This window comes from Danio rerio, chromosome 6, assembly GCF_049306965.1.
Source record: "Danio rerio strain Tuebingen ecotype United States chromosome 6, GRCz12tu, whole genome shotgun sequence".
NCBI lineage: Eukaryota > Metazoa > Chordata > Actinopteri > Cypriniformes > Danionidae > Danio > Danio rerio.
The window spans coordinates 11,236,112-11,259,261 of NC_133181.1; the positions used below are offsets into that span (position 1 = coordinate 11,236,112).

Genomic DNA, 23,150 nt, shown 5'->3' on the forward strand with positions numbered 1-23,150 from the left:
ACGCACTCATACACTACGACTAGTTTAGTTCATCCAATTCACCTATATTGCGCATGCCTTTGGACTGTGGGGGAAACCGGAGCACTTACAGTAAACCCATGTGAACACGGGGAGAACATGCAAACTACACACAGAAATGCCAACTGGCTCAGCCAGGAGTCGAACCAGTGCCCTTCTTGCTGTGAGGTGACAATGCAAACCACAGAGCCAACATTCCACTAAAATGCACATATTAATGCCTTTGATTTGTAAGACAACATTCAACATTGCTTAATCCTATCTAATACCAAAACTGAACATCTACCTTACTAACTATTAATAAGCAGTAAATTGGGAGGATATTGAGGCAAATGTTGTAGTTAATAGTAAATATGTGTTCTCCATGCTAACATTTTGCCACATAAGCTAACAATGTTGTACTCGTTGTTGTACTGCTTTCATACTGATTTAATCATTTCACTAATGCGAATCTGGCATTCAGCTCTTACCAGGTTCCCAACTGACAGCAGATGGCTGAACTGGGTAGTCATCGGGTAGTGTTCCATAGCCATGAAGAGGGTGTTGAGAACAATGCAGATGGTTATGGCCAGGTCTACAAACGGATCCATCACGATCATGTTCATGATCTCCTTCACCTTCAGCCAAGCCGGACTGCAGTCCCAGATGAGGAAGCTGTTGGCAAACTTGTACCAACAAGGAGGGCACTTCTGCCGGGATTCCTCCAGTTCTGTGAACAGAGTTTAGAGTTTAGAAGATTATAAAATATTTAATTTTAAGGTACAATTTTCGCTATTAATAATTCATTAACTAGAACTTTAGTGTCAATAAACTTCTAAATAGCTTTTTATGAATAGTCTGCGCAAACCGGAAGTTGCTAAGACTTTTATTTCAGTACGTTGATGTACTTCCAACTGAAACAGAATAGTGAGCAGTGGGCAGGGCTTTTTTTTGAGTGTTTAACGGTTAAAGGGGCGTGGTTACGAATATTGTGGGTGAATTTGTCAGTCAACAGAAAGAAGCCTTTTTAAAAAAAATTTGTAACAGATGATAGCAAAAACATGCGTTGATTAATTGTTTAGCTTAGGAATAAAATGTACACTAGTAAGATAAACATTGTAAATTTTGACTTTAATGTAATAGCTGGTTAGGTATTGGGTAGGATTAGAGATTAAGAATATATATATGTACACATAAACAGCCAATATCATACTTATAGGCAGGGTAATGAGCCACTAATTAATAGTAAGAACCGTTACTTAAACTAAATGCCTAACATAATTGGCATGATTAAAAATAAGGACTTAAAGAGCCCCTAATATGGGTTTTTGAAAATGAGCTTCCATGCAGTGTGTAACACAGCACTAAGTTATTGAAAACATCCAGCTGAGGTTTAAATCTGAAAGTGCACCGTGTTTAAAACTATTGACTCTTTAACAAAATAGTCGACTCAGAGGCGAATAAATAAATCGTGTTGGGTTCAAATCTTTTGCTTGAACGCATCAACGTCAATACGGTACATCACCAAATATGTGGCTTCAGATCCGGCGAAATGTGAACACGCCTTTCCCTTCAGACATTAGTGTAGCGCGAAGTATCACATGACTGATCATGACACGAAGATGACGATCACTGACAAATGGTGATTCGGCTGTGGGGAATAAAGGGTTAAAGTTTATTTTCATAACAATACCACAGCATAGCCAACCTATTGCTTTGTTTTTTCCAGTCATTTTTCTAATGATTGATTCGATAACCTAAACTGCAGTGCAGGACTTGTCAGCCGTTTGCTATTAAAGGAAGGAGCAGCAGAGACTATTATGTATGGGACTTTGTCAGTATCTGTTACAGTTCATATGGACCAGTTTCTTCTTCCTCCAGATCATAACATGTAAGTGTTATTAAAATTGTTGCCTCATTTTGTGTAGTTTGCAAAATACATATGTGTTTAATTGTGTGTAATAAGTTGTAATCACCTTGCGCGGCTTGTAATCACTTATCCATTACAGATCAGTGCTTATACTGTATCTCTCATGTTAAATCTTTATCTATTCACATATTGCGTCCAAAACCATGTTGAAAACATGGCACATGCTCCTTCCTTTACCGATTTAAATGCATTTCTGAACTCGGGATCCTCTGCCGTTTGTTTTTGCTATGGCCACCATCAGCTGTTCCTGACACACACAGCGCTGTCAGTTTTCAAAATAGTTCAACTTCTGCCACTGCGTGGATTAATACTAAATGTGTGTCGTTGTTATTATATGGGGTTAGGGGATAAGCGTAGAGTAATATGCTGCTGTTTAACTGCATTGCTTTATTGCATTCCTGCATTGGACTCTTACACACTCTGTGTGCTAGTTACACATCTGTTACACATAGCCGTGGTGGGCATTTCTCTGCATCTTGCGCTGAACCAATCACAAAAGACTGGGTCATCAGACCAATCAGTGTAAATTAGCTTCAAGCTAAGGAGGGGTTTGGGAACAAATGAATCGTTGAACGAATCATATGGGAGTCGCTGGGTTAAGTAGCGAAAAACAAATGCATTTTTTAAGAAACTAAAAGTGTTGTTTGACCTTATCAATAACAATTTGTAATGCAAAATAGGGGCTCTTTAAAATTCGAGAAAACCGTTGTACCCTTCAAACTGTGAATTAAAAATATGCCTAATGGTAACATTTTAGTTTCCTAAAAAGATTTTGATTATATATTATTAAATATTTTTGATGATAATCATAGTCATATTCAACAAAAAGTGCAGTGGTGATAGTGTGTTTGAGCATTTGCAGGTCAACACCTGGCATACTGTTTATAAAATTTGCATATTATTCATAAAAAATAATGTTATGCATTTATTTGTGCATACAGACACTGAAAGTAGAGGCTATTGTAAAAAGCTAATGAAAAGTATTTTTGGAGTATTTAGGGAAAGCAGTTTGTAAAATTTGTGTTTAACAGATTGTTTTAAAATTTTTAGGTTTATTGTGTAAAAGTGTTGGCTGAATATTCGATGAAGGGGATAAAAGTGTGTGTGCTTGAAGGCGTTTAGAAATAATTGCACTGGCATGTCAACGGCTACGTGACAAAGTCAGTGTTTAAAGGTCAGAACATGAATGTGTGTGTGTGCATATGTGTGTGAGGGTGATCTTATCAGTTTTCATGCGTCGCAACATAGAAACATACAACAGAAATCTGGATAAAGGTTCCATTAATGAGAACATTTAAAGTTATTATCATTTCCATGGACTTGCCATCAATGCATTATTGTAAAATGCTCATGTTTTACTCATTATATATTGTATGAGTCAAAATAGATTTTTATTTTATGCCACAACTCAATAGTATATTAAGTAAGATCATGTTCCATGAACATGTTTTGTAAATTTCCTTCAATAAATATAGCAAAACTTTTCTTTTGATTAATAAACTGCATTGCTATTAACTTAACATCTGGGGTTCTGGGGTCAGGTTTTGTGATCCAGGGTCAAAAATGTGAACATAAAATATTGCATGTTTTCAGACTTTCAGTATTGGGAAAAAAACAACAACTAATTTTTGGGTATTTGCTTAATAACCTTAGGTCAACCTATACATTTTCAGTATTCTGTTAAAGATTTGTAGGGGCTTTAACTGTTTTTAGAACATATTTAGAATAGATTTTTTACAATTTAGTCAATCTGCTGGTTTGTTATGGTATCAAATTCCTACCTAAAGTATCATGGTCGCGGATTGAAAAATAATGTGCGTAAATCAAAACATTGACATCGCGTGTAAAATTATAACGCATAAAAGCAAGAGTTAAAAGCAAAATAAGAAACAAAAAGGTTGTGTACCCAAAGATAAACGCGCTTTCACTATTGATTTACGCTGATTATTTTTTGGTACACAACCTCGTTGTTTCTTATTCAGCATTTAGTTACGCATTATATTTACACACATTATTTTTCTATCCGCGACCGCGAAACTTGGAATTTGATCCCATAGTTTGTCTATTAATGCTGTCCCATCACACCCATATATCTCTTAAAACAAAACACTTGACTTTTTAGATGCAGTTGCTGGATATTATTCAGTAAATGGGCTTTCCATCAGTAGTTTATGCGCATTTCTTTTTATCAAATGAAAAAAATACCCTACTGCAATCTATGAGCATCTTGGTGTTTCCATCAAGCATGTGACATTCCAAAATGCGCATGAAAATAGGGGCATGGAAACATAGCTAGCTAGTGTATATCCAAACAGGCAGTGATATGCATGCTAGAACAGCCTTTTATTGCAAAATTTCATTTTTCATGTACAGTTAAAGTCAGAATTATTAGCCCTCCTAAATTATTAGCCCCCCTGTATATTTTATTGCCAAATTTCTGTTTAACGGAAAGATTGTTTCAACACATTTCTAAACATAATTGTTTTAATAACTAACTATTTCTTTTATCTTTGCCATGATGACAGTACATAAAATTTTACTAGATATTTTTCAAGATACTAGTATTTAGCTTTATGTGCAATTTAAAGGCTTAACTGGGTTATTTGAGCAAGTTAGGGTAATTAAGCAAATCATTGCATAATGATGGTTTGTTCTGTAGACTATTGGAAAAAAATATTGCTTAAGGGGGCTAATAATATTGACCATAAAAAGGCTTAAAAAAATTAAAAACTGCTTTTATTCTAGCCAAAAGAAAACAAAAAGAGACTTTTCCAGAAGAAAAAATATTATAGGAAATACTTTGAAAAATTCTTTGCTCTGTTAAACAAACAAACAAAAATAAATAAATAAATAAACCACAAGAGGGTGAATAATTCTGACTTGAACTGTATTCTTTGTGTATGTGTAAGATAAGTGTTTCACACCTTCCATAGTATTGGTGAGAATGCTGGCCACGCTCATTGCTCTTTTCCTGGCTACTGTCTCCTCGAGGTAATCAGAAGGCTGGTGTGATCCTGAACGTTTCTTACGGACGTCAGACTCGGTTGTTGTGCCCTACGAAAAAAAAAAGACTGCATGAGAATCAACCGCAATACTGTTTACATATAAAGCGAAGTTTTCTTATAGATAACATGTTTGTTTACATCCAACTCAAATACCTCAGGTAGCAAACGTCCAATTGGTGATGTTGGCACAGATGTCCCGCCAACCAGGGAAACCACTCCATTGCAGTCTACTGTGCAGTGCATTTTCCCGTTGGCTGGCAGCATAATCCTGGGTGCTGTGAGGCTGCAGTGGCTGACGGTAGAACTTCGCCTCTCAACACAACGAGGCACGAAGAGGGATCCTCGTCGACTGTCGCTGTCCTCAAATGTGCTGTGCTCATCGTCCGCGAAATCATTCTCTGAGCCAAAGTCTCGAGCTCTGCCACGAAAACTGAAAAGGCTTGCACGACTGTTCCTCCGTGGAGAAAAGAGAGATCCACGAATGCTGAGAAGAGACTGATCAAAGAAATAAAAACAGAAAGTAAGAACTAGTATGCTAGCATTCCAGAAGTAATGAATACATTCAACCCAGGCTCATTATTGATATGTATTTCTGTATACATTTCTGAAAAGTGCGAAATACGTCCCAGGAGGTAGTTTTTTAGCAGTTTTCATTTTCGCGAATCCATCAGAGGTTGCTGTGTATGCTCTTTCAGATCACAAATTTCTCTCGTGAGTGCTATTTGCGCCTGCTCTTCTTGGTAAATCCACCAGAGGCCGCTGTCAACTGACTGACCGACTGACCGATCCTCACACCCACCCCTTTCCCTAAACCCAACCGATAGTGTTCTCAAAACCACTGATTGACCCGATCACCCCTTTCCCTAAAACCAACTGATCGTGTTCTCAAAAGCACCGATTGACCCAATCACCCCCTTTCCTAAACCCAATCTATAGAGTTTTCAAAACCATTAATTGATCCAATCATCCACTTCCCTAAACCCAACCGACAGTGTTTGCAAACGCAATCCAGAAAAAGAAAAACCCTCATGGCCGCCTGATTTTCACCACATTTTCAGATCCTACCACGTTCTCACCCTGTTATTTTCTTGTTTATTTCATTTTTTGCCTTTCGTTTTAACTACTTTCTGGAACCATTTTTCACCAAACTCGAACCTTGTTGTTGTGGTCAACTCCTCTCTGTGCCTCAAGTCTGCCAACATACGTGGTGAGCTACTTGGCATCTGGTAACAGCAGAAAAGCCGTCCACACAGAGGTAAGCGGTCAGCCGGTAGAATGTATATGGGGGTGTGTTTTCACAATGAGCCTGTGTTGATTGTTAAACTCTGAAGATCACTTATTATTTTAATATAATTTTGATTAAGTATTGGTCACTATAATTCAATTCAAGTTATTTGTATAGTGCTTTTCACAATAATTATTGTTTTAAAGCAGCTTTATTGCATTATTTCAATACAATCAAAATCAGAAGTTAAGGTTATTAGTTACTATAAATGTATTAGTTACTAAAAACTTTAATTAACTAATAAGTAATTACTAATAAATTTATTAGTTAAAGTTATTATATATAAGCATAGTTAACCAGCAGTTATATAGTAACATAATTTCACCCATATTTAGAAATTCTAGACATTTGAAATATTAAAATACTAACGTAATGTGTTCTGCATGTATATAATAAATTCCCCTTGTAAATTAAAATGATGTCCATTTATGTATTCTTATTTATTAGTTGAATCTTCGATCCATACAATGAAATATTATAACTCTCAGAAATTATTTGATTAATAAATAACAATGAAATATTAAAAAATGTATTTATTTTTAAATTATTGTTGTTTTGCGATCTGTATGACAGCATTTTATCACCTGATTTACACAGTTAATTTATTTTGATTCTCAAATGTATTTTTGTTATAATTTGTTGGGCTTGTAATATCACAAACCCATGCTCATTATTGATACGTACCCCTCCATGCTTTTCTGGACAGCACAAAATGCATCTTGGGAATGGCATGAAATATGTTTTTTTTGCCGTTTTTGTTTTTGCGAATCCACCAGAGGCCTTTGTGTACACTTTTTTTAAAATCTCAAATTTCTCCAGCACATGCCATTAATGCGTGCTGTTCTTGTGTATATCCACTAGAGCCTGCTGTTGACTGACTGACTGACTGACAGACCAACCAATATCCCCACCCACCCCCTTCTCCAGACCCAACAGATAGTGTTTTTAAAAGCGCCGACTGATCTGACCTCCACCATCCTAAAATCCAACCGACAGAGTCTTCAGAAGCAATCCAGAAAAAGAAAAGCCCTCATGGCCGACTGAGTTTTACCACATTTTCAGATTTTACCACATTCTCACCCTGTTATTATTGTTTTTTGCCTTTTGTTTTACTTTCTTTCTCAAACTGTTCTTCGCCAGACTCGAACCCCATCATCAACTTCTCCATCTCAAGTCCACCGACATACGTGTCAAGCTACTGGGCAAACTGGTAACAGCGGAAAAAGCCATCCGCACGGACATAAGTGGTCAGCCGGTAGTGCAAAAAATAAAGAAACAGACCTGGCATCATACAGCCCCGTACCTTCATTTGAAAGACAAAATCAGGCCACACATAGCTCAGGCTACCTAATTCGTGCTCTCCAGAAAAATATACGGGGTACATTTTTATAATGAGCGTAACACACTACATATCTGATTTAAAATGTGAATAATGCATGTTGTTTTCTGTTTTGTAATACATTCTGGTGGAATTTACTTGTTCAGATTTGTTAGAATTAAATGTAACCACATATCAACCATATTTATGTCAAATTAAATTCCCACTTGGACATTTTTAATGCATTTGTAGCACTTTTAGGCCACATTTGAGCCCTTTAATCCCCATAAGTGCATTACTGAGCATTTAATGCGAAGATTAAACCCTTTTCTGTCTCCTGTCACACCTTTGCTCAGTGCCATAGTTGATTATCACTCCACCCACATAAACTATGTAACAGAATATAGCTAAGAAGCTAACAAAACACAGAAGAGTTGACTAAACTACATTTCCCACAATGCCACACAGCAGAGCAAGTCACCTGATTAGGAGTTGAGCATTTCTTTTCATATGAGAGTCGGTTGGCATCAATGGAAAAGCGAAAGCCGGGCCGTCTGATGCTGTCCTCTGAGGCAGACTTGTGGAATTTCTCCTGGTCGGCTTTCTCCTCTTCCTCTCTCTGTTTTCTCTTCTTCCTGCGGTTCCTCCTTTCTTTAGCACTCTTCGAACTCAGTCTAGACCCCCCAGAGGAGCTCTCCTCCGACAGGCCCCCCCTTCCGCTGTACTCCCCGCTCTCTGTCGCTGCTGCCGCGGCAACCTGCCAACCAATCACAGCACAGGCACTGTCGTCAGGGGCAACCGTGGCTAGACTTAGTTCAAGCTTACATAGGGAAAGCAGAGGCAGGACATGGACAAACAGTGAGCGCCGAAGAACGACAGAAGATCACTTTATTTGTTTGGTCAGACTATCAGATTTTTGATTTTCTCACTAATCCATCTTTTCCTTATTAGGTCTCCCTTACTTGTAATATCCCATCTAATAACCCTAACTACCCCAGACAGACAGACAGACAGACAGACAGACAGACAGACAGACAGACAGACAGACAGACAGACAGACAGACAGACAGACAGACAGATAGATAGATAGATAGATAGATAGATAGATAGATAGATAGATAGATAGATAGATAGATAGATAGATAGATAGATGAATGAGGGAGAGAGCGAGGGATAGATAGATAGATAGATAGATAGACAGACAGACAGACAGACAGACAGACAGACAGACAGACAGACAGACAGACAGACAGACAGACAGACAGACAGACAGACAGACAGACAGATAGATAGATAGATAGATAGATAGATAGATAGATAGATAGATAGATAGATAGATAGATAGATAGATAGATAGATAGATAGATAGATAGATAGATAGATAGATGGATGGATGGATGGATGGATGGATGGATGGATGGATGGATGGATGGATGGAGAGTAAGGCAAAATAAATAAAAAGACAGACAGACCGATGGAAGGATGGATGGATAGAGTAAGGCAAGACAAATAACAGTAGGAGGGAGAGATAGATAAATAGATAGATAGATGAATAGATGGATGGATGGATGGAGTAGAGCAAAATAAATAAAAAGACAGAGAGACGGATGGACGGACAGATGGATGGATAGAGTAAGGCAAGATAAATAACAGAGGGAGGGAGAGATAGATCAATGGATGGATAGATGGGGGAGAGATGGATGTATGGATGGATGAATAGAGAAGAGGAAAAGAGAGATAGAGAGAGGGATGGATAGACAGACGGACGGACAGAGGGAGGGAGAGATGGATGTATGGATGGATGGATAGAGAAGAGGAAAAGAGAGATAGAGAGAGGGATGGATAGACAGACGAATGGACGGATGGAGGGAGAGAGAGATTGATAGATGGATAGATGAATGGATGGATGGATGGATGGATGGATGGATGGAGTAAGGCAAAATAAATAGACAGACAAGACAGACGAATGGATGGATGGACGGCAACGGACAGACGGATGGATAGAGTAAGGCAAGATAAAAAAAAGACAGACAGACGGACGGACAGACAGACGGATGAATGGAGGGAGAGAGGGAGGAAGATAGTGAGATGAATGAATGGATGGAGAGAGATAGATAGATAGATAGATAGATAGATAGATAGATAGATAGATAGATAGATAGATAGATAGATAGATAGATAGATAGATAGATAGATAGATAGATAGATAGATAGATAGATAGATAGATAGATAGATAGATAGATAGATAGATAGATAGATAGATAGATAGATAGAATGCTTAGTCGTCAGTTTGGAGTTAATCTGCTCATCGTCTTATTCTCTATTTGTCTTTTTCTTGTTTACTAAGAGAAAAGACACTCCCTCACTCTCTCATTATCTGTTGGTTTCCATGGTGACAAGGCAGTGTTAGCCGCAGCAAGTGTGGTGCTGAGAAACTTCAGAGATGACAAAAACAGAGTAAATAGCGATCAAAACAAAAATAGCCCAAACAAATAACCCGAGAGACTGTACAACTGTCCATGCATGTGATGTTGCGTTTGTATATTCTGACATGCTAGTAGAAACGTGCATGTGTGTCTGAGTTTGCTACCTGCGCCTCTTCCTGTTGTCTCTTCAACTGCTCCAGCATGGCCTGAAACTCTTCCTCTTTCTGTTGAGCCTCCTCTATAGTGGCCTGGTTCTGCTCATCATACGCCATGGCCACCACAGCCAGGATGAGATTAACCAGATAGAAGGAGCCCAGGAAGATCACAAGAACAAAGAAGATCATATAGGGCTTTCCAGCTGCACGCAGAGTCTGTAAGAGACACAACGCACATACATAAACAAACCAAATTAAAACAGTTTGTATCGTGCTTTACGCAATATAGATTGTTCCAAGGCAGCTTCCCAGTAACAGGAAGAATCACAGAGTCAGTGATGAAGACTTGCCTACAGAGTAATGCGATGTGTTCATGCTGTACCTGCTGGTAGAGGTTTTCCCAGAAGTCTTGGGTCATGAGTCGGAAGAGTGAGAGAAAAGCCCAGCTGAACGTGTCGAAGCTTGTGTAGCCGTAGTCTGGATTACGCCCTGCTTTTATACACGTGAAACCTTCAGGGCACTGCCTGTAAATCCAAACAAGTAAACAGTTTTTCAGTATATTCCGTCAATTAGCAAATTAGCTCAACTGATGACATCACAGAAGTGCTTCTCGACCACTAGGGGCTTCAGCAAACATCCTAGAAGAGTCTGAAATGTACTTAAATAGTGATTATTTTATCATAATACTAATTAAAATACTTAACAAAAACACTAAACAGAGATCAAACAGGCTTTAAATTTCACAAATTGTTTATGAAAAGTACATATCAGCTTTGATTTGAGATCAATTTTGGTGATAGTTGGAATACACTCACTGGCCACTTTATTAGGTACATATTAACGCAAATTTCTAATCAGCCAATCACATGATAGGAACTCAGTGCATTTAGGCATGGAGACATGGTCGAGACGATCGACTGAAGTTTAAACGAAGCATCAGAATGGGGAAGAAAGGTGATTTAAGTGACTTTAAATGTGACATGGTTGTTGGTGCCAGACGGGCTGGTCTAAGTAATTGAGAAACTGCTGATCTACTGAGATTTTCACGGACAACCATTTGTAGGGTTTACAGAGAATGGTCTGTAAAATAATAAAGTGTTACCCAAACGTAATTTTAATAACTAATCTATATTCCCATCCACATTCTAGTAACTGTATGGACATATGTAACAGTTAAACCTGAACTAGCATGTAAAAATTAGAAAGAACATGTTTACCCTGCATCACTTGAGTTCCCACAAAGCAAAGCATCCCTGCGGCCTGGGATGAAATAATAATTGTCTGAAAGAGAGAAGCAACATGATAAATATTAAGAGACATGACAAAGAATATATACAGCAGAATATATACACAATCAAAAGGGGATGGTATGTGATTCTACAGTGGAGAGCAAAATTAATGAACAACCTCCAATTTTATATATTTCCAGATCATGTCCTATTTGAAGGCACCGCAATAGAAGTAAAAGAGCGGTTTTTAGGTGTATTTTGCAACCCTAATCCTCACTTATATCCCGTACGAGCCCCTATGTGTAACCCACCGGTCCTATTGCACCCAACCCAGTCTGAGCTGGAATCGAACCGGCGATTTTTTGCATGTGATTCGGCTGCTCTAACAAGGAGGCTAAAGACCATAGCCTCTAGTGTCAGTTAGTAGAGCACTTTTTGAGGTCAGAGGAGTGAGGTTTACCTGCACAGCACTTTGCTAGCTGGTTTTTATTACACTCAACCCCATGAACCTCACTCCCATCCCGGACGAACCCCCATGTGTAACCCACAGGTCCTACTGCACCCGACCCGGCCGGAGCTGAGATCGAACTGACAGTTCTTTGCATGGGAGTCAGCTGCTCTAACAAGGAGGCTAAAGTCCATGGCCCTTGGCGTCTGTTGCTAGATCACCTCTGGAGGTCAGTGGAGTGAGGTTTACCTGCATTGCACTTCGCTAGCTGACCTACATTACATTCACCCCCTTAAACCTCACCTCCAACCCGGACGAATTCCCACGTGTAACCTATTCAACTGCACCCAATCTGGAGCTGTAAACGATCCGATGTTTCTTTGCATGTGAGTCAGTTTCTCTAACAAGGAGGCTGAAGACCATGGCCTCTAGCATCTGTTGGTAGAGCACCTTTTGAGGTCAGAGGAGTGAGGTTTACCTGCACAGCACTTCGCTAGCTGGCCTTCGTAACATTCACCCCCCTGAATCTCACTTCCATCCTGAATGAGTCTCCATAAGCAACCCACCGGTCCTACTGGACCCACCCCAGTCTGAGCTGGAATTAAACTGGCGATTCTTTGCATGGAAGTCAGTTGCTCTAACAAGGAAGCTAAAAACTATGGCCTCTAGCGTCTGTCAGTAGAGCGCCTTTCGAGGTCAGAGGAGTGAGGTTTACCTGCAAAGCACTTCGCTAGCTGGCCTTCGTTACACTCCCCTCCCTATTCCTCACTCCTATCCCGGATGAGCCCCCATGTATAGTCCACCGGTCCAACTGCACCCAACCCAGTCTGAGCTGGAATCGAACCGACGATTCTTTGCATTGGGAGTCGGCTGCTCTAACAAGGAGGCTAAAGACCATGGCCTCTAGTGTCTGTCGGTAGAGCAATTTTGAGGTCAGAGGAGTGAGGTTTACCTGCATAACACTTCGCTAGCTGGCCTTCGTTACATTCACCCCCCCCAAATCTCACTTCCATCCTAGATGAGTTCGCATGTGCAACCCACCTGTCCTACTGCACCCAACCTGGTCTGAGCTAATATCACAGCACACTACATCAAAAATGGACCTCATACAGATACATGGCAGAAAATTGGCCTTTAATTTAGGCCTCCACTACAGTAATCCTCAAGTTTGAAAGAAGATTTAAATCAAAGCTAGCCTTTAAACCACACTCACACATCCACACACACAGCCATAAGATTGCTTTAAGCTCTAGAAGCTTTTTTCTGGGTCACTGGAGCTTTCCATACACTCCTGTCGCAGTGTCTCAGTAACACACACACACACAGACGCAAGCATAGATGTAGTTTATGAGGGCTCTTCATAGGCATATTGTATTTCATATCGTAAAAACCTAAACTTACAGAAAACCTGAACCCTATATGTCAAAAGACCTCGTAAAGCATGATTTTTAAGCATCTTCATTTACGATGACACACGGCATGTCCTTTTAAACCACCAACTAAGTCATACCCATGTCATTATACGATGTTTGGTCCTCATAAACCACAAAAACAAGTACACACGCATGTTCTTCACTTACTAGAATCACTAATGTACTCTGTCCAGTTGAAGGTGGAGTTGTGCAGCTCTGTGCTGTAGTCGGTTAGGTTGTCAGTGACATTGACCTCCGGCATCTTCACACACTTCTGCCGCAGGTTCCCCATAAAGAGCTGCAGTCCGATCAGAGCAAACACACTTAGACAGAACACGGTCAGGATCATCACGTCTGACAGCTTCTTCACTGACTGGATCAAAGCGCCGACGATGGTCTTCAGTCCTGAGGAACAAGCAACGGCGGTCACAAAACTCCCGATGCGCACAACAACTCAAACACACTGTGAGAATATGTGTTTTAGCTACTTTTACAGCAGATCTTATAGTAACACTGTACTAAGGTCTAATTAGTTAACAATACTTTTATTAATTATTGTTACTGTTAATTTACCAATGTGTAAATTATTGATCATAAACATTATTAACAAAGAACATAATGTATAAGATTCCATGAGCCCAAATACTGTTCATTCATGTATATTCATAACATCTAATGAATGAACTAATGTTAACAAATCACACCTTATTGTAAAAGTGTTACTGTTTATGTATGTTTTTTCATTCTTTTGTAATACCAGGAATGGTTTACTCAGAAACTCATTATTTATTCAACTTCATGCAATTCCAAACCTGTATGCTGCTATTTGTACTGTTAAAGGATCTTTTCACAGCTCTTTTCATTACAGTGAAAGCCATCACAGCTGTCAAGCTCCAAAAAAAGAGAAAGAAAAACACAACAAACGCACCATTAAAAGTGTCCTACACTACCTGACCAAAGGTTTGTCGCCCATCAAAGTTTTAGGAACAGCAAATAATATCTTGTCTTCTAGTTGATCATTTGGTATTTAAAGTGGCTTATATGAAAGGCAAAGCCCTTTAGATTACACTTATTTCACCAAAATAAAATATGATCATGCCTTGATTTTTAATTATTTAATTAAGACAGTTTAATTTTGCTTATCACAGTGCAGTGGAAAAAAGAATTAATATTGTGTATGACTCCCATTAGCTTGGACGACTGCATCCAAACATCTCTGCAATGACTCAAAAAAATAAATAATGGCACAGAAAGCATTCTTGCAGGACTCATAGAGTTTATAAAGATTCTTTGATTCATCTTCAATGCCTCTTCTTTCATCTTACCCCAGACATGCTCAATAACGTTCATGTCTGGTGACTGAGGTGGCCAATGCTTGAGCAGCTTGACCTTATCTGCTTTCAGGAACTTAGATGTGAAGGCTGAAGTATGAGAAGGAGCGCTATCCTGCTGAAGAATTTGTCCTCTCCTGTGGTTTGTAATGTAATGTGCAGCACAAATGTCTTGATACTTCAGGCTGTTGATGTTGCCATCCACTCCGTAGATTTCTTGCCAACCCCAATACTGAATGTAACCCCAAACCATGATTTTTCCCTTCATCAAACTTGACTGATTTCTTTGAGAATCTTGGGTCCAAGCGGGTTCCAATAGGTCTTCTGCAGTGTTTTTAATGATCGGCATGCAGTTCAACAGATGATTCATCGGAAAAATCTACTTTCTGCCACTTTTCCAAATGATCAGATTAAGTTATTATTTGTTGCTCTTTAAACTGGGATCGATGACAAGACTTTTGTCAGATAGTGTATATAATTGGTTTACTGCAATTATAGTCTTGTGGAGCCATCTTACTAGCTCTGTATGACAAAAGAAAAAAAAAAGTTGTTGTGTCCCTTTAAATTAAGACTTAATTTCTACACTGTTCTTCACACAAAGCTGTCTTAAAAAAAACAGCATACAGTTTTTACTTGGAATAATGAAGATAAATAAGGGACAATTCATTTCTGGCTGAAGTATTCCTTCAACAACACTATTTTTGTGCCATTACAGTTATTTTAAAGGGATAGTTCCCTACAAAATGAGAAAATCCATCATTTACTCATATTGGGATATCCCTTTTGTTTTTCGTTTTTCGCACCACAAAAGGAGAAATATTTAAAATGCATATGGTAGAGCATTGAAAAGGGTCCCATGTGACTTGTATGGCAAATATTATACATGTACTGAGGATTATACATCACGGTTAGATGAAAAAAAATGTTTTGTTAGATAATTAATTTAAAACTTAAATTAATTATCTAACAAAACATTTTGTTGAATCTTTTTGTGTATGTCGTTGTGCGTTATTGCATGTTTATGAAACTATATTAGCACTGGGTCCCACTTAATATTATGTGGTCTTAAATATATGTACTTGCATCAAAAAAATAATACAATGTGGTTCATAATAATAATTGTAATAATAATAATAAACAACAACAACAACAACAATAATAATAATAATAATAATAATAATAATAATAATAATAATAATAATAATAATAATAATCCCTTACATATATATAGAGCTTTCTGGACATTAAAAGCGCTTTACAATTTTTTATTTATTTATTTTTTGGGGCGGGGGGGTCTCCTCATCCACCACCAGTGTGCAGCATCCACCTGGATGACGTGGAAGCAGCCATATAGCACTAGACTGCACACCACACACCAGCTGATTGGTGGAGAGGAACAGAGTGTTGAAGCCAATTATGATATGGGGATGGTTAGGAGGCTGTGATGTACATAAACCCCTTCTCTTTTTCCAAGTACATCCTGGGATTTTAACATTCACAGAGAGTTTTTAACATCTTGTGCAAAAGACAATGCTAACTCAGCAATATAGCATCCCCATCAATATACTGGGGCATTGGGACCCGCACAGACAACAGGTTGAGCACCCGCTGCTGGGCTAACTAACACCACTTCCGACAGCAACCTAGCTTTCCCTTGTGGTCTCCAATCCAGGTACTGACCAGGCGAAGCCCTGCTTAGCTTCAGTGGGTGACCATGTGAGAGTTGCAGAGAGCTAGCCGTTGGTTTATAATGTATTGCAGAACACTTTTGGTGCTCTTTAGATAGGAAATGAGCAGGGTTAGACACAGGTTTGGTGATATAGGTAGGTTTAGGGTTGAGTTATGGTGTAAGAGATGGTCTACTTGGAATTACAGAAATTTATTACAAATGTATTCACATGCAGGTATTTAATCAATCATTAGTACAATATTAATCATGTATTTACACATTGTAACAAAAGATACATTTTAGTGTAAGTACACATTAGCTAAGACCACCTAATTTAAAGTGCAACCTAGCACTGCAGCTTATTTTAAGAGTGCCATTTTGATTAAGCCAGATTACTAAACCATGAAACACAGCTCCTAGAACCCATTTTGTAGGATTGTTCCTGTAGTTTCTTCACTACACTGTCGCTGAATATATCCAGATCTCCAGAGCCTCGTTTCAGAAAGGAGGTTAAGTAAAAACTCTGAGTATGTTAACCCTGAAATAAGAGAAACTCTGGGTTTTCCATTTAAAAATGGCAGGTTTGTCAAACTCGAGAAAGCAGGGTGAGTCAAGCATGTTTGACTCAGTTTTAGATGGTAACTTACTGTAGTCTGTGAACCTAACCTGGTCAGGAGCAGGTTTTATTCTCTAAACTCTGAGTTTCTGTCAATCATCCATTTTTAAAGATGAAGCTGTATTTCTCGTCTTAACCTTGTGTTTCCACCCACCTATTTTAATGCGCATTTTGGATATGTGCATAAAAAACACTTGATAAACACGCCAAAATGCGCATAACTTTTGAAAATATGCATAAAAATGTACGCGAGTAGAATTAACCCCATTTTTCAATTAGAAAAGATGCTCATAAACTACGATGAAAACACTTACTGAACAAACTCCAGTGTGCGCATTAAAAATGTATTTAAAAAAAAAAGCGATCATGTGATGATAAATATGTGTTAATGGAAAAAACCAGCAGCCTAAGCACAATATAAAACATCTAAAATGTTGTATTGGTCATTCTAAAATGCCTTAATCATTTCAGTATTAGGGTTATTATGTTATTAATTCATCTGTTCTCTGTGTCTGACGCCTTCAAACGCCACTGCGCATTCATTGCTTGTCAGCATCATCTTCTGAGGTGAAAGTCATTTATTAAATAAAGAAAAGATTGATGCAGCTTTTCCTACGGCAGTAAATTCTGTTTTACTGTTGATTTTTGCCGCCATTTAATCAAGAAGTGACGCTTTTGTTCTATTCGACTCGTTGGATGGAAACGCTGCTTTATTCGCATATCTTTAAAATGCGATATTTTTGTTTTGCGCATACATTTATTTCACGTATTTGGATGGAAACATATTGCCTACATTCAGTCACACAAAGAACAAAATTACAAGAATGGCTTGTCCTTTTTTAAATAAATAATTAGCTTACATTTTTTGTACTGCTTACATTCTCAATGTCATATCAACCTCTACCACTTGATCAATAATAAAGGCAGACTGCAGACATATATTAAAAACTCAGTTTTAGAATTTTTTTTCTTGAACTAATCAAAGTGTGGTGACACAGTGGCGCAGTAGGTAGTGCTGTTGCCTCACAGCAAGAAGGTCGCAAATTCGAGCCTCGGCTGGGTTAGTTGGCATTTCTGTGTGGAGTTTGCATGTTTTCCCTGCGTTCTCGTGGGTTTCCTCTGAGTGCTCCGGTTTCATTATACATTTGTGTTTTGTCAAATTTGTTAAAACTATGCCTATTTTATGTAATTTAATGCAATTACATCTGAAATAACTTCAAAATTACGGCAAAGTGAAAAGTCAATAAAAGTCACGTATTACATTACTTTTTTAATTACACTTAATTATTTAAATACTTTAAATGTAAACTTACGCATTAACTTGAGTAGCTATGCTTTCCCACGCTTACTGTCTCTGTTTCACAGATGCAGTGGTGTTGCTTTTTTAAATATATCTGCTATAACTTAGCTTGCGCACATCAAGTTCAGCTGGAGAAAGAAATGCTGATCTCTTTTTTTTTAGACGCTGCCATGGTGACTTGTAATATCTGCGCTCCATTGATAATGCCTTTTTATAGTTGCGGTATGCACGCTTGAAACTGCGGTCACACTGGGCTTTTCCTCCTATAGACTTCCATTCATACGCACGCTAACAGACCGGAAACGCAGGGTCATGCGTCAAGTTTTACAGGTTGCTGCGGTGCAAAGTAGAGGTCTGCATTCCAGTGGCTGTCCCGCAGGCGCCGCAGGACCCGACCAGATTTCTGCGGCGTGGGAATAAATTTCCGAATAAATCGCGGGAGCGGTCGGTAACGGGTTTAATTTGGGACGTGAGCGGGCTGTCTAGCAATATCGCGGATATTGCTATGTGAATGAGAGAGAGAGAGAGAGAGAAAGAGAGAGAGAGAGAGAGAGAGAGAGAGCGAGCTTTGCCTGTGTGTGTGCTTGGTGCTTGTGTGTGTGTATGTTAGTGCGCGCGCGCGCGCGAATGAGAGAGAGAGAGCTTTCCCAGATAGCAAAATACATTCGGGCCAGTTCCGGCTAGATTCTCGCCTGCCAGAGACTTACCACTCAGCCCGGCTCTGGCTGCCGGACTCCGGATGCTTGTGGACTCACTGCCCGATTCCGGTCCGAATCAATCGGGCCAGCTGCGGCGGCCGTAACCGAGCCGACACTGCCGCATCCGCGCCGGAATCGGCCCGAGAGTAATGTGCGCTGCGGCCCGGATCTGGCGCGACTCAGTATTTATATAAAACCTTTTGGTATTACATTGGTACTTGATACATGGTATTACAAGCCTTTGAGTTGATATAACAGCAAACGCCTGTGTGTCTGCTTGGTGCTTGTGTGTGTGTGTTAGTGCGCGCGAGCGCGTATGAGAGAGAGAGAGAGATTTGTCTGTGTGTGTGTGCTTGGTGCTGTGTGTGTGTGTGTTTATACAGACAGCTTGGTTGTCTGGACTGTATAGCTGGGGGATTTTCGGTTTTGTTCTCCCCCGCTCTTTAGCGGGATCGGGCACGGCGGGCAAAAAACGGGGCGGGTCGGGCAGCGGGACAATAAATTCTTAATATAAGCGGGAGCAGTCGGGTTCGGGTTAAAACCTGGCGGGTGCGGTCGGGAGCGGGATTCAAAATTTAGTCCCGCGCAGAACTCTAGTGCAAAGTTCAAGCTTGGTGAACTCTGACCTGCGAAATCGCATCACTAGACTGCATGAGACCAATCGAGGATCAAAACATGACCTCTCTGGGCAGAAATGTAAAACATGGAGCAATCGCTCGCTTTTGAAATGTCTAATCATCTTGTTTAATCCCGCCCCTTTTCGCAGCGCCGACAGAATTTCGCACACACAAACTCTAGTGTGACCGCAGATTAACTCAAGTTGGTCTACTCAAAGCTGATTGACCTTACTCTATTCTGAAAGAGTTTTTAATCTCTCGGTAAATCAACTCAGAATTAAACCTCCTTACTGAAACAAACCCCAGATATGTTTACCTCATAGATGAAAGTACATGTATTGTATTTTGCATCACATTTAATTTTATATTAATTTCTCACCACTTGTGTGCTTTTTCAAGGCAAGTATGCGTGACCTCAGAACAAATGATATATATGACGGATGTCACACAAGGTCAATCTTTGATACGTTTGTATTTTGTAAACAAAAGCTTAATGTCTGTCAATATTCACTCCCATTATATGGACAAGAGCAAACAAGACATTGTTTATCTTTGGTAATGCTTTATTTTGATGGTCCATTTGAGTATTAGCAGACTGTCTGCTTGATATCTGTTCATACTACTCCTTCAACAGACATTTAACTGACTATAAAAAACTTTGCAAGTACATGTCAACGTACACTAGCCCCATTCTAACATTCTACTGATAATGTAATGGGAATTAGTTGGCATGTAGATGCAATGTAACTTAAATTCAACAAACGGACCATCAAAATAAAGTGTGACCTTATCTTCTCCTCTCATGGTACAAAAAAGAAAGAGGGGTATCCAGCATAAAAACAACAGCGAGGTGAGTAAACAATCCATGAATTTTCATTATTTTGTGTTTGTGTGTGAACTATGCCTGGAATAACGAGTCAAACGTTCTGCTGAAGATATTTTAAATTAGTAAAAAAATTAAAGAAGCAATCAGAAGCTGTTGGTGGTTAAAACATGGCTTTAAAAATTAGTGTGCGTGTTAGTTGAGTAAATGTTTGTGATATTGCGTATTAACAACATAGAAGCATGCATGCAGTGTAGGGCAGTGAGTGCAAGTGCTGCATGTATGTGCGTGCGTTTGTGTGCGTGTGTGCTTCATGTACACACACACACACACACACACAGTACAAAACACAACAGACACAGCCGACGGTGCGCATGCACATATAACAGCAGACAAAGGAGAAGAGAAGAGTAGAGGGTCTCAAGTTCTCTATCTCAGGCTATATAGGCTTCAGCAATGTCTCATGCAAAAAAAAAACAACACAACTCAAAAGAATAACGCCCAGTTGTCTATTTCCCAAGGCATGATGGGAGACCTTTCCCAAGCCGTGATGGTCTTTGGGAAATAACAGAGCAGAGCCCGGCAGAAGGGATATAAGGAGAACTACAGAATGTGTTTTTAAAAGCCTGGAATCCCGTTTTGTTTACACCCGAACGGATTCCTGCTTTCTCTGACCGCTGGCAGCGACAGAATGAGAGAGAGGATGGAGTGAGCGAGAGCTCGGATGGAGAGAGAGGCAGCCTGTGAGCTCGCCCTCACCTGGAATCACTGATATAGTTTTGAGTGCTCGTAAAACCCTGAAGGTTCTCAGTGCTGAGACATTGCCCAGATCCACAAATTCTGTTACATATCTGTAGGGAGGGGGGAGGGGGGAGGGGTCACACACACACACACACAAACACACGCACGCATGTTAAGACAGGACAGGGCAGCAGAGGGAAACGTCACACAGAGACACACACCTGACTGACACTTGTGTTTATGCGCACACGCATGCGCACGTCTACACACACACACACACACACACACACATACATCCCTTACCTGGGATGACTGAGATAGTTTTCAAAGCTCTGAGCACTCTGAAAGTGCGGAGAGCTGACACATTGCCTAGGTTTACAAACTCAGTTACATACCTGTAGAATCAAATAGAGAGTTACCACAAACACACTCGCTCCAACTCACACAAGCGCAACCCACATGGATTCACCAGCTTTTCCTTCATCAATGTGTCCAAAACTATCCGAGAACACTCTGGGTTCATTTCTCGATTGCTTATTACATTTAAAAAAAAGAAAAATAATAGTATGCATTACGGATACTCACGCCATCAGAATGACACTGAAATCCAGCCAGTTCCAGGGGTCTCTCAGGAAAGTGAACTTCCCCACGCAGAAGCCCCGAGCCAGGATCTTAATCAGGGACTCGAAGGTGTAGATCCCTGTGAACGTGTATCTGAACGCACACAAGCCAAACGTCAAAAAAACGGCTTAAAACATTAAGAACAATAAAATTAGAGGGAAAATGACACATACAATAAGTTGTAAGGCGTTCATTTATTTGCTGTATTGATGAACCATTTATTACTTATTGGTTTAAAGGTGCCCTATAAAGAAGATCTGGGTATACCGAAAGTCCTTTTAAAGGTTCACGAAAGCCTTGAGTACTTTTTTGAGATTTTAACAGATTTGTGTGTGTTGAGCATCAGTTAAGACACCGTTAGCACCTGTCAGCTGTAATTGTGGGGAAAACTGGAGAATTTTGAGTTTTGTCATATTGTTCATATTTAAACTCTATGTTTGGTAGTTTTTTTTTATTTTCAAGATCTTCTGCTGCTTACAATATGGCAACAAATGTCACTTAAATGGTATTCAAAGTCTCTATAAAACTGAACTCTGAATAAAGTGTATAATCAGCATCTGAGGTAACCATTGTCATAGTTGTTCAGCCAAGAAGCTGCGGCTAAAATACACTGTAAAACCCAAAAAGTTAAGGTAACTTGAACCATTTGAGGAAACCGATTGCAACAAACCATTTGAGTTCAAAAACTAATCTATATGAGTCTTGTGAACTTAATCCATTTGAGTACACAAAGCAATTTTAGCACAGTAAAACCCAATAAATGAAGAGAACTCAAGCCAACTGAGTACTGTAAAACCCAATAAGTTAAGTCAACTCAAACCGTTTGAGAAAACCAATTACTACAAACCATTTGAGTTAAAAATCTAATCTATATGAGTACTCTGAACTTACTCCAATTAAGTTAAAGCAATGAGGTGTTTAATTAACTCATTACGTTCAACACTGAGTTTAAAACTCTTTTCAAATGAGTAGAATTAACTTTCAGTCAATTTTGAGTAAACTACACTTATTTTATGTGATAAAGTTGACTGTTAAACATGTAAATGATCATCAGCATCACATCACATGCAGTTAGGACACACTGTAATGCAATCACACGTGAACTCTCATACTCTCTTTAACATAGAGGAGTCTTCCAAGAATTCCTAAGGTAAAAAATGACTTACTCCACGTTCTTGGCCCATTCTGGGGGATTGCTGAGCGTCATGAAGGCGCAGTTGGTCAAGATTGTGCACATGATCACAAAACTGAACAGAGTGAGCATCAGTCAAGGAATATATACAAAGAAAACACACAAGTAAATGGCCACTGTAAAAAATGCTGGGTTCTGCACAACTCCTTCATGTTGTCCCAACACAAATCGATTAAGTTAACTTCATTGTTCTTACAAATGTAAGTGGATTAAACATAAAACAATTAAGTTGTCCCCCAAAAAACTTGATAATTGCGTTGATTTAGCTAATTTTAAATCAGTAGTTTGAACAAGCAGTAAAACATTGCTTTGTGAGTGTATATACACACACAACAT

The 23,150-nt window shown here is 39.3% G+C and overlaps 2 protein-coding genes across 17 annotated transcripts in view; both read right to left on the reverse strand.

Annotated features, from left to right (window-relative positions):
• The window catches only part of gpr155b (G protein-coupled receptor 155b), a 698,693-nt gene that overhangs the window by 195,679 nt on the left and 479,864 nt on the right, over positions 1 to 23,150 (reverse strand). The window lies entirely within an intron of this gene.
• Positions 1 to 23,150, reverse strand: part of scn1lab (sodium channel, voltage-gated, type I like, alpha b) — a 76,597-nt gene that overhangs the window by 33,151 nt on the left and 20,296 nt on the right. For 10 of the 16 annotated variants that reach the window (XR_012407369.1, XR_012407372.1, XR_012407371.1 and 7 more), the window contains 11 exons: positions 22,789 to 22,878; positions 21,587 to 21,715; positions 21,305 to 21,396; positions 13,375 to 13,611; positions 11,335 to 11,398; positions 10,500 to 10,641; positions 10,127 to 10,333; positions 8,017 to 8,292; positions 5,086 to 5,427; positions 4,852 to 4,981; positions 489 to 727 (listed from right to left, as the gene is read on the reverse strand). Coding sequence is in view for 11 of the 16 variants with exons in the window: in XM_009302186.4 (XP_009300461.1) it covers positions 489 to 727; positions 4,852 to 4,981; positions 5,086 to 5,427; positions 8,017 to 8,292; positions 10,127 to 10,333; positions 10,500 to 10,641; positions 11,335 to 11,398; positions 13,375 to 13,611; positions 21,305 to 21,396; positions 21,587 to 21,715; positions 22,789 to 22,878 (1,948 nt within the window). In the remaining 5 variants the exon portion in view is untranslated. Of the gene's footprint in view, positions 1 to 488; positions 728 to 4,851; positions 4,982 to 5,085; positions 5,428 to 8,016; positions 8,293 to 10,126; positions 10,334 to 10,499; positions 10,642 to 11,334; positions 11,399 to 13,374; positions 13,612 to 21,019; positions 21,112 to 21,304; positions 21,397 to 21,586; positions 21,716 to 22,788; positions 22,879 to 23,150 lie in introns of all 16 variants that reach the window. The other 6 variants (XR_012407373.1, XM_073953037.1, XM_021476884.3 and 3 more) reach the window with 2 other exon arrangements.